This window comes from Exophiala oligosperma (genome assembly GCF_000835515.1).
Source record: "Exophiala oligosperma strain CBS 72588 unplaced genomic scaffold supercont1.12, whole genome shotgun sequence".
Classification (NCBI taxonomy): domain Eukaryota; kingdom Fungi; phylum Ascomycota; class Eurotiomycetes; order Chaetothyriales; family Herpotrichiellaceae; genus Exophiala; species Exophiala oligosperma.
This window is the reverse complement of record NW_015622829.1, coordinates 445,632-462,661: the sequence shown is the minus strand read 5'-3', so window position 1 is coordinate 462,661 and position 17,030 is coordinate 445,632. Positions and strand designations below refer to the sequence as shown.

At 51.2% G+C, this 17,030-nt stretch overlaps 9 protein-coding genes across 13 annotated transcripts; 4 read left to right on the top strand and 5 right to left on the bottom strand.

The window, feature by feature from the left end:
- Positions 1-23: 23 nt before the first annotated feature.
- On the bottom strand, positions 24-4,485 carry PV06_10317. Of its 2 annotated transcripts, XM_016411856.1 has the most exons (4): positions 4,462-4,485; positions 3,936-4,389; positions 3,346-3,887; positions 24-3,297 (listed from the first exon to the last, which is right to left on the bottom strand). In XM_016411856.1, exons 3-4 carry the CDS (start codon positions 3,480-3,482, stop codon positions 1,329-1,331), a joined length of 2,106 nt encoding a protein of 701 aa, XP_016257897.1. In that variant the 5' UTR covers positions 3,483-3,887; positions 3,936-4,389; positions 4,462-4,485; the 3' UTR covers positions 24-1,328. The 2 variants fall into 2 exon arrangements, with proteins under 2 accessions (XP_016257897.1, XP_016257898.1); XM_016411857.1 differs by having other exon boundaries at positions 24-3,887.
- On the top strand, positions 109-2,410 carry PV06_10318 (uncharacterized protein). The gene has a single exon (XM_016411858.1). The coding sequence runs from the start codon at positions 229-231 to the stop codon at positions 1,306-1,308; it is 1,080 nt and encodes a 359-aa protein (XP_016257899.1). The 5' UTR covers positions 109-228; the 3' UTR covers positions 1,309-2,410.
- Positions 4,376-5,857, bottom strand: PV06_10316 (uncharacterized protein). Its single transcript, XM_016411855.1, has one exon. It carries the CDS (start codon positions 5,739-5,741, stop codon positions 4,605-4,607), a length of 1,137 nt encoding a protein of 378 aa, XP_016257896.1. The 5' UTR covers positions 5,742-5,857; the 3' UTR covers positions 4,376-4,604.
- A 130-nt stretch (positions 5,858-5,987) lies between these two features.
- PV06_10315 lies at positions 5,988-7,574 on the bottom strand. 2 transcript variants are annotated; one of them, XM_016411854.1, is made up of 3 exons: positions 7,203-7,574; positions 6,239-7,144; positions 5,988-6,176 (listed from the first exon to the last, which is right to left on the bottom strand). In XM_016411854.1, the coding sequence occupies exons 1-2, from the start codon at positions 7,285-7,287 to the stop codon at positions 6,315-6,317; spliced, it is 915 nt and encodes a 304-aa protein (XP_016257895.1). In that variant the 5' UTR covers positions 7,288-7,574; the 3' UTR covers positions 5,988-6,176; positions 6,239-6,314. The 2 variants fall into 2 exon arrangements, with proteins under 2 accessions (XP_016257895.1, XP_016257894.1); XM_016411853.1 differs by having other exon boundaries at positions 5,988-7,144.
- A 264-nt stretch (positions 7,575-7,838) lies between these two features.
- On the top strand, positions 7,839-9,451 carry PV06_10314 (uncharacterized protein). Its single transcript, XM_016411852.1, has 5 exons — positions 7,839-8,073; positions 8,123-8,193; positions 8,249-8,271; positions 8,324-8,382; positions 8,429-9,451. Exons 1-5 carry the CDS (start codon positions 8,034-8,036, stop codon positions 9,037-9,039), a joined length of 804 nt encoding a protein of 267 aa, XP_016257893.1. The 5' UTR covers positions 7,839-8,033; the 3' UTR covers positions 9,040-9,451.
- Positions 9,452-10,279: 828 nt separating this feature from the next.
- On the top strand, positions 10,280-11,855 carry PV06_10313 (uncharacterized protein). The gene is made up of 5 exons (XM_016411851.1): positions 10,280-10,506; positions 10,559-10,657; positions 10,707-10,793; positions 10,843-10,984; positions 11,041-11,855. The coding sequence occupies exons 1-4, from the start codon at positions 10,329-10,331 to the stop codon at positions 10,938-10,940; spliced, it is 462 nt and encodes a 153-aa protein (XP_016257892.1). The 5' UTR covers positions 10,280-10,328; the 3' UTR covers positions 10,941-10,984; positions 11,041-11,855.
- Positions 10,979-12,251, bottom strand: PV06_10312. 3 transcript variants are annotated; one of them, XM_016411849.1, is made up of 6 exons: positions 11,984-12,251; positions 11,796-11,918; positions 11,654-11,737; positions 11,417-11,589; positions 11,224-11,352; positions 10,979-11,175 (listed from the first exon to the last, which is right to left on the bottom strand). In XM_016411849.1, exons 1-4 carry the CDS (start codon positions 12,219-12,221, stop codon positions 11,459-11,461), a joined length of 576 nt encoding a protein of 191 aa, XP_016257890.1. In that variant the 5' UTR covers positions 12,222-12,251; the 3' UTR covers positions 10,979-11,175; positions 11,224-11,352; positions 11,417-11,458. The 3 variants fall into 3 exon arrangements, with proteins under 3 accessions (XP_016257890.1, XP_016257889.1, XP_016257891.1); XM_016411848.1 differs by having other exon boundaries at positions 11,224-11,589; XM_016411850.1 differs by lacking the exon at positions 10,979-11,175 and having other exon boundaries at positions 11,184-11,589.
- A 188-nt stretch (positions 12,252-12,439) lies between these two features.
- On the top strand, positions 12,440-14,677 carry PV06_10311 (uncharacterized protein). Its single transcript, XM_016411847.1, has 3 exons — positions 12,440-13,011; positions 13,093-13,727; positions 13,786-14,677. The coding sequence occupies exons 1-2, from the start codon at positions 12,715-12,717 to the stop codon at positions 13,408-13,410; spliced, it is 615 nt and encodes a 204-aa protein (XP_016257888.1). The 5' UTR covers positions 12,440-12,714; the 3' UTR covers positions 13,411-13,727; positions 13,786-14,677.
- On the bottom strand, positions 13,829-16,457 carry PV06_10310 (uncharacterized protein; the record flags this gene model as incomplete). The annotated part of the gene is made up of 4 exons (XM_016411846.1): positions 13,829-15,697; positions 15,766-16,114; positions 16,174-16,296; positions 16,356-16,457. 4 exons carry the CDS (start codon positions 16,455-16,457, stop codon positions 14,277-14,279), a joined length of 1,995 nt encoding a protein of 664 aa, XP_016257887.1. The 3' UTR covers positions 13,829-14,276.
- Positions 16,458-17,030: the final 573 nt, after the last annotated feature.

Here is a 17,030-nt window from a genome sequence, read left to right as displayed (position 1 = left end):
GCTACGCACTACGATACAGAGTACTGCAGTATTACTTACAGATAGCCAGATGTTCAATTGGCCCGATCATCTATAGAACCTCTCGACGTACTTCTACATTCCCTAATACACACGCAGTACGAATACGTGAGATGCGAGTTGCTTCCCCTGACGAACGGTGCGCCTTAAACTCGGCAAGGCTTTGATCCTCTCTCCTCCCTCCTCCTGATCCTCCCTTCGCTCCCAGAAATGAGTACTAGTCTCACATATACGTCCCTGAGCACTCTCGCAGTGGCCGCGCTGAGCTTCGTCGTCTTCAAAATGCTGTTCTCAAGGAAGAATCAATTCCCTACTGATGGCCTCACGGCCATTGTCACAGGTGGCTCGCAAGGCATGGGCCTTTCTATAGCGGAAGAACTCTCCAGCAGAGGCGCAAACGTGGTGATCGTCGCGCAGGACAAGGGCAAACTGGCAAGGGCCGTCGACACGATTCGCGCAAAGGCACTCAAACCACAGCAAAAGTTCCTCGACCTCTCCTTTGACCTGCGATCGCCCGAGTCTGCGCCTAGGATCATCGAACAAGTCACGCAATGGAACAATGGACAAGCACCGGACATGGTCTTCTGCTGTGCAGGCAACTGCCAGCCCGCTTTCCTCGCGGATGCGAGCGTCGAGACACTGCGAGGACAAATGGACACAATCTACTGGTCCTCGGTATACATGGCGCACGCAACCTTGAATCTGTGGAAGCGACCTTCAGTCCCAGAGAACAAGCTACGCGTTAACCCGCCCACGCGACATATCGTCTTCACATGCAGCACGCTCGCTTTCCTCCCAGTCGCCGGCTACTCGCCTTATTCTCCTGCAAAGGCCGCAATGAAGGCCATGGCCGACGGTCTAAATCAAGAAGTGGCAGTCTACAATGGTTCTCGGTTGGGTTCTGGTCCTGCTCCTGACGCAGACGTTGCGGTCCATATCGTATTTCCTTGTGGCATCATTTCCCCCGGCTTCGAGAACGAGAACAAGATCAAACCGGAGCTCACCGTCATGCTTGAGAAAGATGACAAGCCACAACTACCAGACGAGATTGCGAAGATTGTGCTCAACCGACTCGATGCTGGCGACTTCATGATCAGCACGTTGTTACTGGGACATTTGATGAGGGGCATAGGCATGGCCAGCAGTGTGAGGAAGAACCTCATGGATGTTTTCTGGAACTGGGTGGGGTCTCTTGTCATTATCTTCGTCGCTCCTGACCTCATTTCGAAATGCCAAAATTGGGGCAAACAGAGAGGATTGGCGGCGACTGGACCTGCTCCTTCAAGTTGAACATACTGTACACCACCCCTTCAAATGTCCAGCTCTTCAGTCGCGTTCGAGGCCGGCTCTATCATGGCATCCAGCAAAGCCTGCAGCTCGTTTTCTGTCATCTGTTGGTCAAAGTTTTGATCCAAAAAGAGCTCCGCGGCAACTTCAGCCGCTTCGAGTTCCGCTGCCTCGCTCACGGTCAACGCAGAACATTGTGAGACCAGATCCTCCCCCCTCCTCGCCCGCCGAGAAAGATCCAAGGCTCGTTCAACAACTTCTTCGGGGATACCATTCATTGCTGCACATTGTGTACCATAGGAGAGATCGCTACAACCGAGTTGGAGATTGTACAAATAAGAGACTCTGCTTTGTTGCTCAGTCACTCTTTCGTCCGCGTTCTCAACCCGTACTTCCATATGTGCAAAGGAGATATTCTTCAAGGTTCCGAACAAATTTGTTTCGAAGATCTCGTGAAAATGCGTTGCGACCAGAGCCTTTGGAGCCTGGGTGTTGAGAGACAAGAGATGTAGAAAGACACCGGCGGCTAAACCAGCACCATCGCACGTGTCGGTGCCTTTCCCAAATTCGTCAATCACTATCAAACTCTTCCTCGTACACGAATTCAGGGCCATAGCAATCTGCTGCATATCAATCATAAACGCAGACTGGACCTTGGAAACCGTCTCCCTGGTGGTGAGGCGCGTGAAGATCTTATCGGTGATGCCGATAGTCGCGGACTCTGCTGGGACAAAAGACCCGATGTGAGCCATGTAGACTGCCAATGCCACCTGCTTCTGATAGACCGACTTTCCAGAATAGTTTGGGCCCGTCAGCAGCAGCATACTTGGTCCGACCGGAGCGTGTTCATCCTCGCCGCCGCCGCCCAATATGAAGGTGTCGTTAGGGACGAAAGACGGAACGCTCTTCTCCTGTAGCAGGTGTCTTCCTTTTTCAATGTTTATGACATTGTGCTCTATGATCTTTGGGCGAGTCAACCTGTGCTCATATGCAGAATGAACAAATGCCAGGTTGCAATCCAGCTCACCACAGATGTCAGATGCTTCTATGAGAAATTTCTCGTGCTCGAGAACCTTCTGCGCCAAGTCATGGGCAATTTCAATTTCATAGTCGCATATATTGGCGTAGATATCGCCTATGTCCTCGTCCAACACTCGCATCGTAGCGTCCTTGAAGTATACGCGGCTGTCGGCCGTGAACATCTGCTCCCAGTCCAATGCACGCCAATTGATCTCTGGCTCATGAGTATTTGGATCCACAGGGATTGAGATGTGATAGCCTAGATGAGGAAGGTAGATGACGTTGAGTTCGATGTTCAGGCCAAGAGACCTGTCGATCTCCCTGGCTGTTTCCGTCAGGACCTCATCCAGTTTGTCATGTTTGCGCTTGAGCTCGTCGAGTCGTGGATAGATATCACAGTTAATCACTGTCCTTTGCGCCTCTGCCGACCCATCAAAGTCAACAGTCTCATGCACCATTTCACTTATCTTTTGTAGGCTACCGCGGTCAAGCACTCCAACGGCACGAGACCACAGACAAAGACGATCTGCCCCGATGACTCCGTGAAGGGATTCTGCAACAGCAATGGAATGTCGACAGAACTCCCAAAGCGCCAACCACACGCTCCCTTTGAACGCATTAGGCTGCTGCTTCCCACGTTCGATACCCTTGCGAAGAAGAGTGGTCGTGTTCCTCATGTCCTTGATTTTGCCCAAGCATTTGCTAAGTTCCTGTCGTGCCTGCTGATTTTCCGATCGGATTAAGACGGACACGAAGTCGAGCCTGGAGTTGATGTGGTCAACATCAAGTGAAGGCCGGAGAAAGGCTTGACGGAGACGGGACTTTCCTTGTGGGCTTTTGGCGTGAACGTGGAAGAGAGCATGTATGGACAAAGGAGCTTCTTTGCTTTTCGTTGGGCCTGTGGTCGGTGCCGAGCCGGCCACTCGTGGCTCAATAACTTGCAGAGATGCGAGTGTATCCGCATTGACAAGCCTGGCGATGAGTCAGCCTCCACAGAAGAGCACACACATGTGGACCTACATAGTGTGCCGGAGACTGAACATCTCGTATAGTGCAACTCGGAAGACGTGCCCACCTCTAGGATCGACAGGCAGATATGTCGAAGCCCTCTTGCGTTGCAGGTAGCCGAGAACAGCTCCGGCACAGCCAATACTCATTCTGTCATCTAGATTAAGACGTGTCGAGAGCTGAAGCAGCCTTCCTCTTCGTTGGGTGAAACCAATCTCGGTGGTATTCTCTTCTTCGTAGAAGTCTGGGTCATCAGGGACGAAGAATTGGCCATTGGAATCACAGAAGAGCCCCGAAGAAGCAAGGGCAATAATCTTATTCAAGGCTCCTTCATAGTTGAAGTCCGCGAGTGGTCGGATTTCCGTTTCGTAAGGAAGAGGCAATTCATCATCGGCTGAATATGTCGTAAGATTTTGCTCGTAACTTGTCAAAAACCCAAAACTCACCGCTAGCAACAAAAGATGTCGGTCGCTGTGACCGCGATGTAGTGATTTGGGCCAGACTGTCAGCTCGAGGAGACAGAATAACAGTGGTGGGTTGTATATCAATCTTCACTGATCCAGGTCAGTATCATCTGCCAGTCGCTTGCAACGTTTCCTCACATCTCTCGACAAAGTCATGATCTCCGCCACCAATCTCCTCCATGCATAGAAGCCTTTCTTCTCCAGCTATGTAGTATGCACAGCCAACGATGCTCTTCGGACCAATGTTGACGGCCATGATAATATGCTCGGAATCGTCATCATTCGGTTGTGGTAATCCAAGGTCTTCGGCTGATTGCATCTGCGACAGAGTACGAGGTGTAGTAAATGCATGCCGGGGAGTCGCTGTTGCTGACGAGGGCGTGACCGAGGGTCTATGCAAGGATCTCGCAAGACCAATTGGTCGACGTCGGCGATGTGGAGATTGAAGGCCTCCAGTGCTGCGAAAAGGTCTGAATGGGCTCTGATGGTGATTTCGATGCCTCTGCCTAGCTTGGCCCGTGGACGGCATCTTTCGGTATGGGATTTCCGCAAAAGGGCAATTGTAATCGAATCGAGAGGATGGAAGGAATGTCTCGAACGATAAGAAAGGGAAAAAAGCAAAACAGATCACTGTGGGCGACGCAAGGCCATCTCGACCACTCACCTTCATCAAAAAGCAAGAACGACATAGCTTTCACGCGTTTGGAAAGGACCTATACTCCTTCGTCATTCATTTGTCATGTACAATTAGTTCATGTCTATCGGGTCATGTCCTCGTCTTTTATGCCTCAGGTAGTACTGAGAAGATCAACTCTGAATTTCACCATCCGTCCAGCCACCAACGATGCGTCCACCTTCTGCTCTTTTCACACGACACCACATACCCACTTCTTTATCGGTTATGAATTGCCACAGCACCAAAGGCCAACTTTCATGACAAGGCAATGGGTCATAGAACTCCCGCGCTATTTCATAAACCTTAGGTAGTCGAGTCCATGGAATCGCAGGGAAATCGTGGTGTTCGTTATGATAGCCAACATTGTAGGTGAGCACATTTAGAGGCCCGTAATACGAGAACGTTTCAGGAATCGGAACATCTTTTGGCATCTTTCCATTCACCGTGCGGGATTTGGAGAAGACGTAGTGCTCAGAGATAAAGTGAGCAGCACAGGGATGTAGAGAGCCAGCAAGGAACGAGCTCATTAGTAGGTAGACAAACGCCTTGGTCCCCAAGTAACGAAGGATGAGGGCGTCGAAGACAATCTGTGCAACAATATTGGTGTAATGTACTGGGCCAAAAGGGATTTTATAGACCATCATCGGTCTTATAGCGTAGAAGATGAGCTGGAAGGTGCAGAAGAAGGCTTTGCCCAGCACCGAGTCCAGGAAAATAGCCTCAAGCGCTGTGGGAAGGTCGGTATCGACGCCGTCGACACCCAGTGACTTATGGTGAGTCAAATGATATTGTCGGAACCCAGCAGAGTAAGGTAGGCCAATAGGCAGGTTTGCGAATATTGCAAAGAGCCTGTTGTAGTTCGGAGTTCGGAAGGCAAGGTTGTGGCTGATTTCATGGATTGCCAGGAAGAGGTTCTGGTTTGCCGTGGCACCGACGATGTAGGCTGTCAAAAAGAACGGCCACGAGAATATGGGACTGTTTCTGAGCAAGCTGGCACAGGTCACCTGTAACAGGACGACCGCTAGGACAAGGTATTTGGTGAGTGGTTCTGGCCCGCACAGCTGTAAGACTTCCTTGTGCGCTTTGATTATTGCCTGTCTCCGAGTTCGATGGGGTTCTTCGGTGTATGTCCAGAAGAACTTATCCTCCATTGTTCGCTGTCCATGACTTGAATCTTCTCTTCTGATTTGATCCTGTACCTCGGATTTCGGAGTAGTCTGATTGCGTTGCAGCCTCCGAGGAGACTGCGTTTCGGTTGCGGTGGACATAACAAGTTGAACAGTCTGCGGTAATTCTAGGTCTAGGATAAATGGATAAGGGAAGGACCGACAGAAAGAATGGCTGTCCTTGGTGCGAGAAGCATTAGGAACGCTGTAAATATCAGAAGAGTGCGAAGATCAGGAGACGTTGAGAAGCGGTGGTGGATAAAAAAATACCGGGCGGCGTGATCCTCAGCACCCCGCACGTGCATTAATCGACCTCGACGCGTTTTTAACGGGTACGAGTACGGAGTACGGACGGAGTTCTAATATCGATATGGAGGACAATTTACGCGGCTGGACTCCTATTGTACAGCACAGGCAATCAATCGATATTCTCAACCTTCCCTGATTCTGCTCGGTGGGTTTTGATTAATCTAATTCTATCATGACCCTCAGATCCACGATCCTCCACGCGTCAGCTACCAAGGCAATGGATAATCCCTTCATTCATGGTCAGCATCGCCTGGATCAATTGGTGGCAACAGAGCACGAATTATGCTTGCCATTCTGAGATCCCACACGAGATGGTTCGCCGTGAAGACTGTTCAAGCTCAAGGCCAAGGGACAATATGAGAACACCTACGTCACGATCAAGCTTGCACTGGGCACTAGCTTCAAATCCTTCAGCGACTCTCCAAAGTACTCATGCCCGAACACTTTCCTAGGGAAGTTCTGGGTGAAGCTTTCAACGTCCCGTCCTGTCTCCTCGCCCACCGCAGCAGCAACCTCAAACAGCGTCGTCTCGACCGGGAAGGTCTTCATGATATTGCCGGCAGAAGTCTGTAACCGGAGGCGCGTCTCCTTGTAGTCCGAGGCTGGTTTTGGTGCTGCTGGCGGTGCGGCAGGTGTCTCAACGACAGGCACAGCAGCACCTGACCGAGCCGCTTTTTCTCTCTCGGCTTTTAATCGTCTTTCCTCTTTGTCGGCAGCGATTTTGGCCTGTATTCGCTTCTTTGCCTCAATATCGGCTTGCTTCTCTTGCCGCTTCTTCTCGGCTTCCTTGATCTGTTCTTTTACCCGCAGTTGTTCCTTCGCGTCCTCTGTCTCTTTGGTCTTCTTGCGATTGATCTGCTCGTTTCGTTTTTGATCGACCTTGTCTTGCTCCGCCTGCACAGCGCGCTTGGCCGCTAGCTTCTCTCTCAGGTCTGCCAACTTGGCTTTCTTTTCTTCTTCAGTCAAGGCCTTGATCTCTTCCGTGGACTCTGCAAAATCGGTGTGTCCAGACTTGCTCGCATGGAATTCGGCTTGTGCAGTACCTCTGAACTTCTTCCCACACTCGTTGCAAACCAGACTCCGGGCTTCCTCTGCTGCTTCTTCGGCTTTTGCTTTGTCCGTGGCTTCCTTCTCACTTCTCAACTCTTCTATGGATTTTGAGGAGTTCTGGTCTAGCCAGTCGATGGCATCGGCCACTGCGGAGGCAAAGGTTAGCCTTGAAGGTCGCCGGCCAAGCGGGCACTCTTTACTTACAGCCACCGGTCGCTTTGATGGCCATTTCACTTTTCTCCTTGTCGAAGCCCATCATGACCAACTGGTCGAGATCTGACGACGCCATTGTGAACACAGTCTAAGGTTGGAGAGCAGAGTGGTGTGTCTTGAGGCTCTAAGAGAAGGAAGGATTGCGGGGTGGTGGGCGGAGATGAAGAGCGGCGGTGGAACTGATACACCGAGGATTCTGATTGAGGCAGATGAAAAGGGAACTCGATGAATTTATGAATATTTAGACAAGGTTTACTAGAGTCTCGTGGTGTAAATGCTGGAACAAAAGGTCACTTGAGGCTTTGCTTGCAGAAGAGAGAAGAGTGACAGTTATGGTGATGCGCCACAAGGCAAGAGGGAGTGACGAGGCTTGGGTAAAGACAGTTGTGAGTGGCTCATTAAACTGTGAGGCTAAAAAGGCTCGCCGGGCTGTTCGTCATTTGCTGCCAAGAAGCTACGGTACAATAACTGTTCCTTTAGGCAAGGCAGGCACCTGGATAGGGTTGGTTAGGTGCCTAACAAGCTCTGGCAGAACCACTTTTAGGGGCAATAGCCTCCCCTAGGGAACGTGTCTTAACCACCACCCCAGCCTCTTCCCCCCAGCTTGATTCGAACTCCTCGTTTATCCATAACACACACCTCTGTCATCATAATCTGCTTGTTTGCTGAACAATCCCGGATCGGCCAGGCCACACTTCACTCTTAATCCGATTCAAACCAGCATCGCGAAATCACTTCTTCGAGTACTTCGCCACGACCACCCATTGAATCGACTACCCTTTCCTTTCCCTAGACATCGCGCCAACTTACCCGACCGCCATCATGTCTGTTGATCTACTACCGGCCGAACTTGGCTTCAGACGTCAGTACCTCCCAACATGGCGTCTTTCTGTGATTAACGTTGAGTCCAGGCCCTTTCAACCGAGAGGTCACTGAGGTTCTCAAGCTCAGCAACTCAAACAGTGCCCCCGTTGCATTCAAAGTATGTCCACCCGCCACATCGCAGTTGCGCATGTCTCTAATCGTGTGCAACGCAGGTCAAAACTACTGCACCCAAGCAGTGCGTAACATCATCCACCATCACTCCCTCTCAACCATTAACCTTTGAACAGATATTGTGTACGGCCGAACTCGGGCATGATTCCACCAAATGGAGAAGTCGAAGTGCAAGGTAGGACCATATCATATCATACCGATGAATCCACTAACAGTTGTAGTTCTTCTACAGGCCATGAAAGAAGAACCACCCCTCGACGCCAAATGCCGCGACAAGTTCCTCGTACAATCCGTCCTCACATCTGCCGATCAGGACCCCAACGTCACCACCCTCTGGCAAACAGTCGAGAAGACGGCCAAGAACACAATCCAGGAGAAGAAGATCAGAGTCAATTTCCTGCCTGCGACAGGAGGGACACCCAATGGCGTTTCCTCCCATGAAGAACAGCCACCAGCTTACTCGTCGCCCTCTCCGCAATTTGACTCCCCAGCTCCTCGCTCATCGGTTGGGGGTGTGTCTACAGCCGAATCGGCCAAGTCGTCGATGGCGAACGCGGCTGAAGCCACCGGCCTAGCCGCCGCCGCTTCCACTGTAGCGAGCGCTGTACCAACCTCCACCCAGGAACTACAAGAACAACTAGCAGCCGCCCGTGCTCAGATTAAGAAACTGAGCGACCAGGTCCAAGACCCACAGTTCCGGCAGAGAAAGGTACAAGAAGCAAGTGACAAAGTCCAGACAGTGGTGCAACAGAGCAACGAGTCCGGAGTACCCTTGCAAATTGTTGCAGGTCTTTGCCTACTTAGCTTTTTGATAGCATATCTCTTCTTCTAAGCAACCGGGCCCGGCCAGCGTGCGCCTAGTCCACCACCCGTACGGAGTATGGGCTAGCAGATATGACTCAGTTGGTCTGCATTATAAAGTGGATTGTGCCGCCGCTGGGGGATGAGGCTCCAGATGAGGAGAAAAAGGTGTGACGGTTCTATGGCAACTCCAGAATATAAAGAAGTCAATGCATACTTACTTGGTTGAGGTCGACTGTGCTGTTGTGGCTCATCAGGCTGGCTTGCATTCATGCCCACATTATGAAGCTGAATGTCGAAGAGTGTTCAGTGTGTACGTTGGATAAGGGGTGTTTGTTTTTGTTATCGTGCTTTCCACGCGATCTTCTATGTAAGCGTAGATCAAAATAAGAAGCAATATTGAGTTCCAGGCCGATATTGATGGATTTGAGCACTTGGTATCGTTAATATGCATATATTATGTCCGTGTCCGTGCATTTCTCATTGTTGTTGTGTTCGTGGTGTTCGCCCTCCCACGAACTCGTCCGACGAAGTATTCCCTGTCCCGATGTGAGATCTTGAGCACCCACGCCGTCTTTTGGGTCATAGAAGGATAAACTTTGGCGCCTATCGAAGTAGCAATATAATCCATGGGGGGGTTGGTGCTATTTGGATAGTATTTGAGTTGTTGTTGGTGGTTTTTGCGGTAGACATGATTGATGCTTGGAGATGTGATGCGAAACCAATAAATATATTCCAGCATCCTGAACAAGATCTGCTTCAAAACAAGTTTCGGCCATAAGACCGCCACAACAGTTTCCGAGCAGGAAAAAAGCTGCATAAAAACCTTTGCTCCAGCCCTCCGAGTGTCTTCCACGGCTTTGAACGTGTTTCCCAGAACGCATGTAGCCGTAGAGCTGGAATTTTGAATTCGATTCATGGTCGTTTGGAAGCACGGAAAATCGGCCGTCAGTCGAAATATATTCTGATTGTTTTGGCTCCGTCTTGCGTCACGAAGAAGGCCGTATTTAACGTCATGACCGAGATTGAACGTACAAGTCAGTGGTAATCTAAATGTAATGACAATACCCGAACTCACTGTTATCCTGCCGACATGTAGGACGGTGGTGAGCGTCTGACAGGGCTTTCTCCCTCGGAATCAATGCAAACGAGGCTGAAGATGGGAACCTTGGCGACTCGGGCCAATGGTAAATCTGCTCGGCCGCTCCCGGCGCGCTCACCCAGACGGCGCCACTTTAGAGCTCGCTCACGTCGTACACAAAGTGTCCCAACAAGTTCAAAAAAAGACAACACATCGATTGTTCTGCGGTTTGCAACACGATGGGTGTAAGACTGCTCGGCCGCTATACAGTTGTCCCTCGGGACCTGTTTCGGATAAGCGCCGGATCACTGACCAAACTGCGTGACAAATCGTTGCGGCCTGGGGCTCCTTCTTGGGATGTTATGACCATCGATGGAAAGGTTCAACCACTGGGAATGACCAGTGACTGGTATCAAAGTAGGATTCCGCATTCATTTCAGATGTTTCAACATACTTACAGGGTGACCAGGGCCCAATGGTGCATCTTTGCGACCGAATACGAAAACTCAGCAATCCCTGGTACGCAGCTTTCGGGCTCCTGTAGTATTGATATACCATATTCTTCAAGGTCATTTACTACTGGACGTCACTTGTGCACAAGTACTAACAAGCTATAGGCACAACTCTCCCTGAGGATCTCATTCTCATACATGAGCGAGGCGAACATTATTCTTTACAAGCCAGTCGTGAAATGACCTTGGACGGTAAGAACCTTCAGAACTGCGTGCCATCGCAAAATCTCACCCTTGGTAGAACTAAATTCGGAAGTTACTTCCTTTTTGAATGACGAGGCCATCCGCATGACTAAAAAAGAATGGCATGCCAAATTTCCTACCAGGACGGACCAGTAAGAGGAGAGAGAGACGACATGGTTGCGGAAGTGTAGCATCTTTCAGTACGGATACTTGGAAGCTCATGTTGTCGACCAAAATGCTAACTATATACTGCCAGTCTCTCATCTCCTGCATCCTCTCCATGGAGGCATCTGCCACTATTCAGTGGCCTCGGGGTATTGCTTCTGCCAATCCTCCTTTGTCAAGGCACTCGCCTGACTAGGATAGAATGCAGTGAGTTTGGCGTTCAATTCTACCCACATTAGCTTCCGTGACTTTTCGGGAGCTCGGCCATGCCCACCCGGCAAGGTCATCTCGACCTTGGGTTGCAAGGAGTATTGTCCACCAAATTCGTGGACGAGAACAAGGTCTTCTGGGAGATATGATCAGTCACTGGCTCGTCCCACCTGAAAACGGCCGATATTGTCGACTGCTTCAGTCAACACTCTATTAGAGACCCTGGTAAGAACCCTATGAACCAATACTCTGCCTACCACGGAAGCGACGCGTGCAACTGCACGTAGATCTGTGTCACCTTAGAGCTCAGTCCAAATATGGGGCTCTTCATCAGGAGTGGCATCGGCGAAAGCATTCTTCTGATACCAGTCCCCAGCATCAATAATTGTTGCATAGGCACTGTAGAATTCGTCAAGGCATTCGTTCAGCTCTGGACTGGGTTGTCAGCGCCCAAATGCATCGTAATTGCGAATGGATAGGGGGAAGATTCTGACCGGCCAACCTCCGAGGAGGGATGGGTTGTAGCGCGAATTGCGAGTCTTGTTGAAGGAGTTGAAGTGACTCTGGAACCATGGTCCCTAAGTGTTGTGAGCGATCCAAACCCGTATCTTGCTGATTTTACTCTTCTTGCTTTACCTTTAGCCAATCGAACAAGAACGGGCTTGCACGATTCGTCTTGTTCAAAATAAGCATCGAAAGCATCTCTGGTCAATTCCTGCATCAGATGAGTGTTGGGCATAAAGATCGCTCCATTGAACACTGCAATTCGTAATGGGGTCAGTGGGTTGGAGAGGCCCCCACGCATCGAGTCTAGAGATACCAACAAGGTTCTTTCAGAGACAATCCAGTCTTGACAAGTCCATCCCGGTCTAACTGAACTTCGTCGATCGGTATACCCTCGCCCTCTGGATGAGGAGCAAGAAGATTTGAGCGTGGTCCTTGCTGGAGACGATATATAGTTGCGGGAACCCGTGTCAGAATCGATATGCTGGCGATGTTGCGCTTTAGATTCCTTGGGTACCCGCGCCGAGGTCTGAAGCTTAGTAATCTTGTGACGAACATCTTTGGAGATTCTCTTTGCAGAAGAAAAGAAAGGCAGCAGGGGTCCTCAAGCCTTTAGAGAATGAGTATGGCGACCTGACTGAGGCACAGCTTGCCATAAACGCTCGTCTCGGCGAACTTGCCTGACACGGCTATAAACTTACTAAGATCTGGGTGGGTGAGCATATATAGGGAGGCATCACCCTCCTTCCCTATCCGGGGTGAGCTGTGAGCAGATTCAACTAAACCTTGGCACGCAGACACGCAGACTTCACCTTTTTGGGCGCCCGCCAACTACGAACAACCACATGCCGGTGCGTCGCCAACACCACTGCCACGACGACATACAGTGACCACCCCTTCCGCCCTCCTCAATACGCGTTGTCCTCCCCACCTCCTTTTTGGGAACTTTTCTTTCGTCTCGCGCGCGATACCTCTCCCCGCCCTACTCGACCTCCTCGTACCAACCAGACAACGATTTCCCATTCTCCTTCTTGCGCCGCGCACCTCACCCATGTCTACAGAAATGGAGATTGATGCCGCGCCCCCGGCAGTATCAGATGACCCCAAGACCGTCGGCGGCACATCGTCGCCGACGACCGAAGAGACCACGAAAGCCAACAGCAACGCGGGGTCCGAGGCGCGCACCGTCCAGAACGCCGTGGCGGTCCGCAGCATCGAGGGTTGGATCGTGATCGCGACAAACATCCACGAAGAAGCCACCGAGGAGGACATTACCGACTTGTTCGCCGAGTACGGTGACATCAAGAACCTACATCTCAACTTGGATCGAAGGACAGGATACGTCAAGGTATGACCATGTGCTGGAGGTGTCCAGACGCCTCGCAGCCAAAGAGACACAAACACACACTGACATTTTTCCATTTTTCAGGGCTACGTACTCATCGAGTATCCCACACAAGTCGAAGCCGCGGCTGCCATCAAGGCACTCAACGGGGCAAAACTTCTCGATCAGACCATCTCGGTCGACTACGCGTTCGTGAGACCACCGCCCAAAGACAACAAGGGCGGCCGAGGTGGCCCCGGAGGAGGAGGAGGAGGAGGCAAGGGGAACGAACGTCGCGGCGGCGGCGGTGGTGCTCGTGGTGGTGCGAGGAGCCGCAGCCGGAGCAAGTCGAGGAGTAGGAGCCGAAGCGTCGACAGGCACCGAAAAGGAGACGGAGACGGAGACAAGATGGACAGAGATTGATGCGAATGAACACAATGAGACCGGGCGAGAGAAGCACACAGGACGCGACCGGATTGAAGTCACTGGTCTTCGTTGCGCTACGATCGATGCTCATCACGCTGGTCAAGCGTCGCATCAAGCCGTTTTTTCGAGCGTGGCAATCCACCGTGCCCGGCTGCATGGAAATCAACCAGATATTTTTTGCTGGCACGAGACCCACGACAAGAGACTCCTAGACTCACTCAATTATTTGCGCTTGGTTAGCCAGCCAGGGCCGTCACTCGGATGCCACAAAAAAAGGGCTTTGTTGACGGCTACATAGCGAGAGACAGAACCTGGTACGTTTCACTCTGATCTGGCCGTCTCGACAATCAAGAAACTAACATTCGCTTTTAGTCTTCGAACCAAAAAGTCTGCATTCTCACATTGTGAATTCAGCTGCCATGCGTGGTCTTAATTGACCACTCCTTCGCTCCATTGGATTCGGACAAAGTTGCTTTTTGGGCGCTCGTGAAGCTGGTGGGTATTTTTGATCGACATTTCTTTGTCAAGGCCCTAAAGCCTTCCAGCAGAAACAGGCCGCCCTATGCTCACAGATTTATTTATGAAAGGTCTCAGGCCGTGAATCCCATCAAGCAAAACACCAAGCTGGCCCTCAGGCTGGGTTCCGCCATCTTCCTAAGAGATGACAAGTGAGGCACAGAATATCTCAGCCTCGTGGCCAGCTCATGCCTCGACCAATAGGCCCACTCCCTCAAGAGAAAAGACTTTTATTCATTACGGAACACGACGCCCTCCGCCCGGGGGAAAAGACCCAGAAATGATTGTGGAGGGAATGTCCGGCCCTGCTTTGAGATAATTCGATGATCATGTTTTTGGTGGTATCTTCAAGACCCATTTGTACTTTTTGGCTCAATCAGTCTTACGATTTGAAGGTCCGTCACTTCATGCATGCCTTTGCCTGCAAAGTTACAGTTGTGTCTTCCGCACGTAGACGAGTGTGACACATTTGGACAATGGTGGCTCGCGAAACAGTCGTGACGTCGGCAGCCAGAACCAATGCTGCAAGCAAGCCTGCGAGCCTTGATTCTCAGTGCGAGATAGACCCCTTCTGTGATGGACGCATGATCGTACTTACAATTTTCATCGGCGCAGGCCGAACGCAGATGATGTTCGTTACACAATTTTTTGTTCCGCGTTCGAAGGTCGCATAGTTCTTGGTCCTCGGAGGAAGGCTTTGGCAGTTTCATGTCGATCCTCTGGTCGAATCTGTTCAACGCAATTGGTGCACAGATCGGTCGTCGCTCCGGGTTAGGCTCCGGCGTGCTGGGGACCTTTTTCGTGAATGCGGAAGCGGCGAGACTGCTCGCGCTGGAGCCTGGCCGCTGCTGGTCCGACAGGGCCTGTGACACGCCCCGTTTCTCGTCTTCCTTCAACATGTCGTCCCAAGATCCCTCGAATTGTTGTTTCGGAGATTGGACTCCAGGCCGTTGGAAGTTGCTGTTGTTTGCAAGTCGACGTTCCTGGCTCAGAAGTGGCTGTGGCCATCGTTTGCCAGCACCACCCCTCTCGCCTCTTCGGGTGTGTGCTCGACTTCTTGGAATGTCTTCCGTGTTGGTGTCTTCTTCGTCGTAGGAGCCATTGGTGGTACCATTCGTGGTCTCGCCCCATGGCTCTTGTATCGGTGCCGGAGTGTAGTTGTTCTCAGTGATGTTCGCCTCCCAACTCTGCTCACCGGCAGCTTTCCTGGTTTGCGATGAAGGATGTGCCGAATCCAGCTTGACAACGCCGAGTAGACTCTCATTGTCAAGTTCTTCCGGGAGGCTACCATTGACGCCGTTGACCACCAAAGTGCCATTTGCTGGCGACCCTTTCGGGGTGGCCTTCACTTCTGGTCGTGTTTGGGGGGTGGTGGTGGTGGTGGTGGTCGAGTTTAGAAGTGGTGCTTTATCATGGCGGGACGGCGCTTGCCTGTCTGCTCTATTGGACGTGGGATTAGATGTGTTCACTGGAGCGTGCAGACTGCTGGTATCATTCCATTGAGCTGATCGGACGGGGTAAGTTTTGTCATTCGGGGGTATTCCCTCGGTGTTGTTTTGTACAGTGTTGAGCATGGAAAGCTCGATGGTATGGAATGGGATGTTGTAATTCTCGGCAAATCCATGCGCTGGACGGATGAGTGTTGTCTTAAGTTTGGTATAATCGTCGTCGCCGTACAGCTCCAGGACTTTGTAGTACTCTGATCGTTGGCCCAGAGCCAGGAAAACGTGCCTACAGTGGCAGTTTTCCAAGAAAAGCTCGTAGTAGTCTAGAGAAAGAAGAATCAGCAAAACAAAGGATTGATTGACGATAGAGCACTGGGCAACTGGTTCACACATTTCAGCTTGGTATCTACCGCCCCGTGCCCGGAACCACAGTCGGTGATTGTCATGCCGGGGTCGACCTTGGAGACTTCCTGGATGAATGTCCATAGCGTGTCCGGCTCCGGGAGGAGTTTCGCCACTGAGAGGTCATGCGCCAACTGACCAATGTCAGCGAAAACATGCGTTACCGTGTCTATGCCCTCCGGCAAGTCGCTCTTGTGTTGCGCTCTCGCAAAGTCCTTCACCTCGGCCACGAATCTCTTGACAGCCTCATCGGCGCCTGCGGCCCCCATCCGAAGGAAATGTGGTTGGAAGAAGTGCTGGTTTCCGTCGATGAGTACGAGGACATACTGTACACTGGTCTGGTTCTTTCCGTCAGCACGAATGCCCTTCGCGAGACAATGGTAACAGGGTCGCTTGCTATGCGGTCTTCGACGTCCAAGGCACGCTTCTGCCATCTCCGGCGGCTCTCTGTCTGATCCAGGAGGTCGGCCTTGAGGTCATGATATTCTTGCTCCTTGCGTGTGACCGCCTTGACGAGTTCCTGCACCAACATCAGCATTGTGAGCACAAGACCAACGATTAGTCCTTGATATTTATTACATCCACAAATGCATCCTGTTCCGTAATTCTTTGCTTGTATTCCCGATATTGCTTCATGATCGCCTTGACCTCTGTTGGTGTTTCCTTGTGGTTTTCTTCCATATTGCCGGGTGGCCCAAGGCTTGCAGTATGGCCGTAATGAGGGAGGAGGGGATGACGATTTGATATAGGCGAAGAGGCTCGGATCAATTGAAGTTATAATGCCCTCCTAATAATGAAATAGTAAACTTGTCACAAAGGGGCGAAGGTCAACGAAGGATGAAACGCGGTTGGCTGCTTGGGTCAAACCTGGTCATTTAGAGGAAGTAAAGGTCGTCAGGCCGTTGGGCCTGCTGTGTTCATGCTTTGTTGTTTGTTCATGTATGGCAGGAAAGACATGGGCCTGCCTGGCCCAAAGATATGGCTACGGCTAATGTGCGCGAGAGACTACGCGAACGCCTGATCCACAGTACCTTGTTTTAGTCTCTCTGAGGAGGAAGGATTGTAGGTAAGACTCCTCCGACCTCTGCATGCTCCTTACAGTAGGCTCCTATTGTATAAGGTGGAAAAGACACCCGCCGGGAGGGACTAACCCGGAAACACTAGGAAACAACCAGTATAGACCAGGAACACGGGTCCGAATATTGGCTGCTTCTCGTCCCGGACGAGGGGTGTCGTTGGGGCTGTTACTCCTTC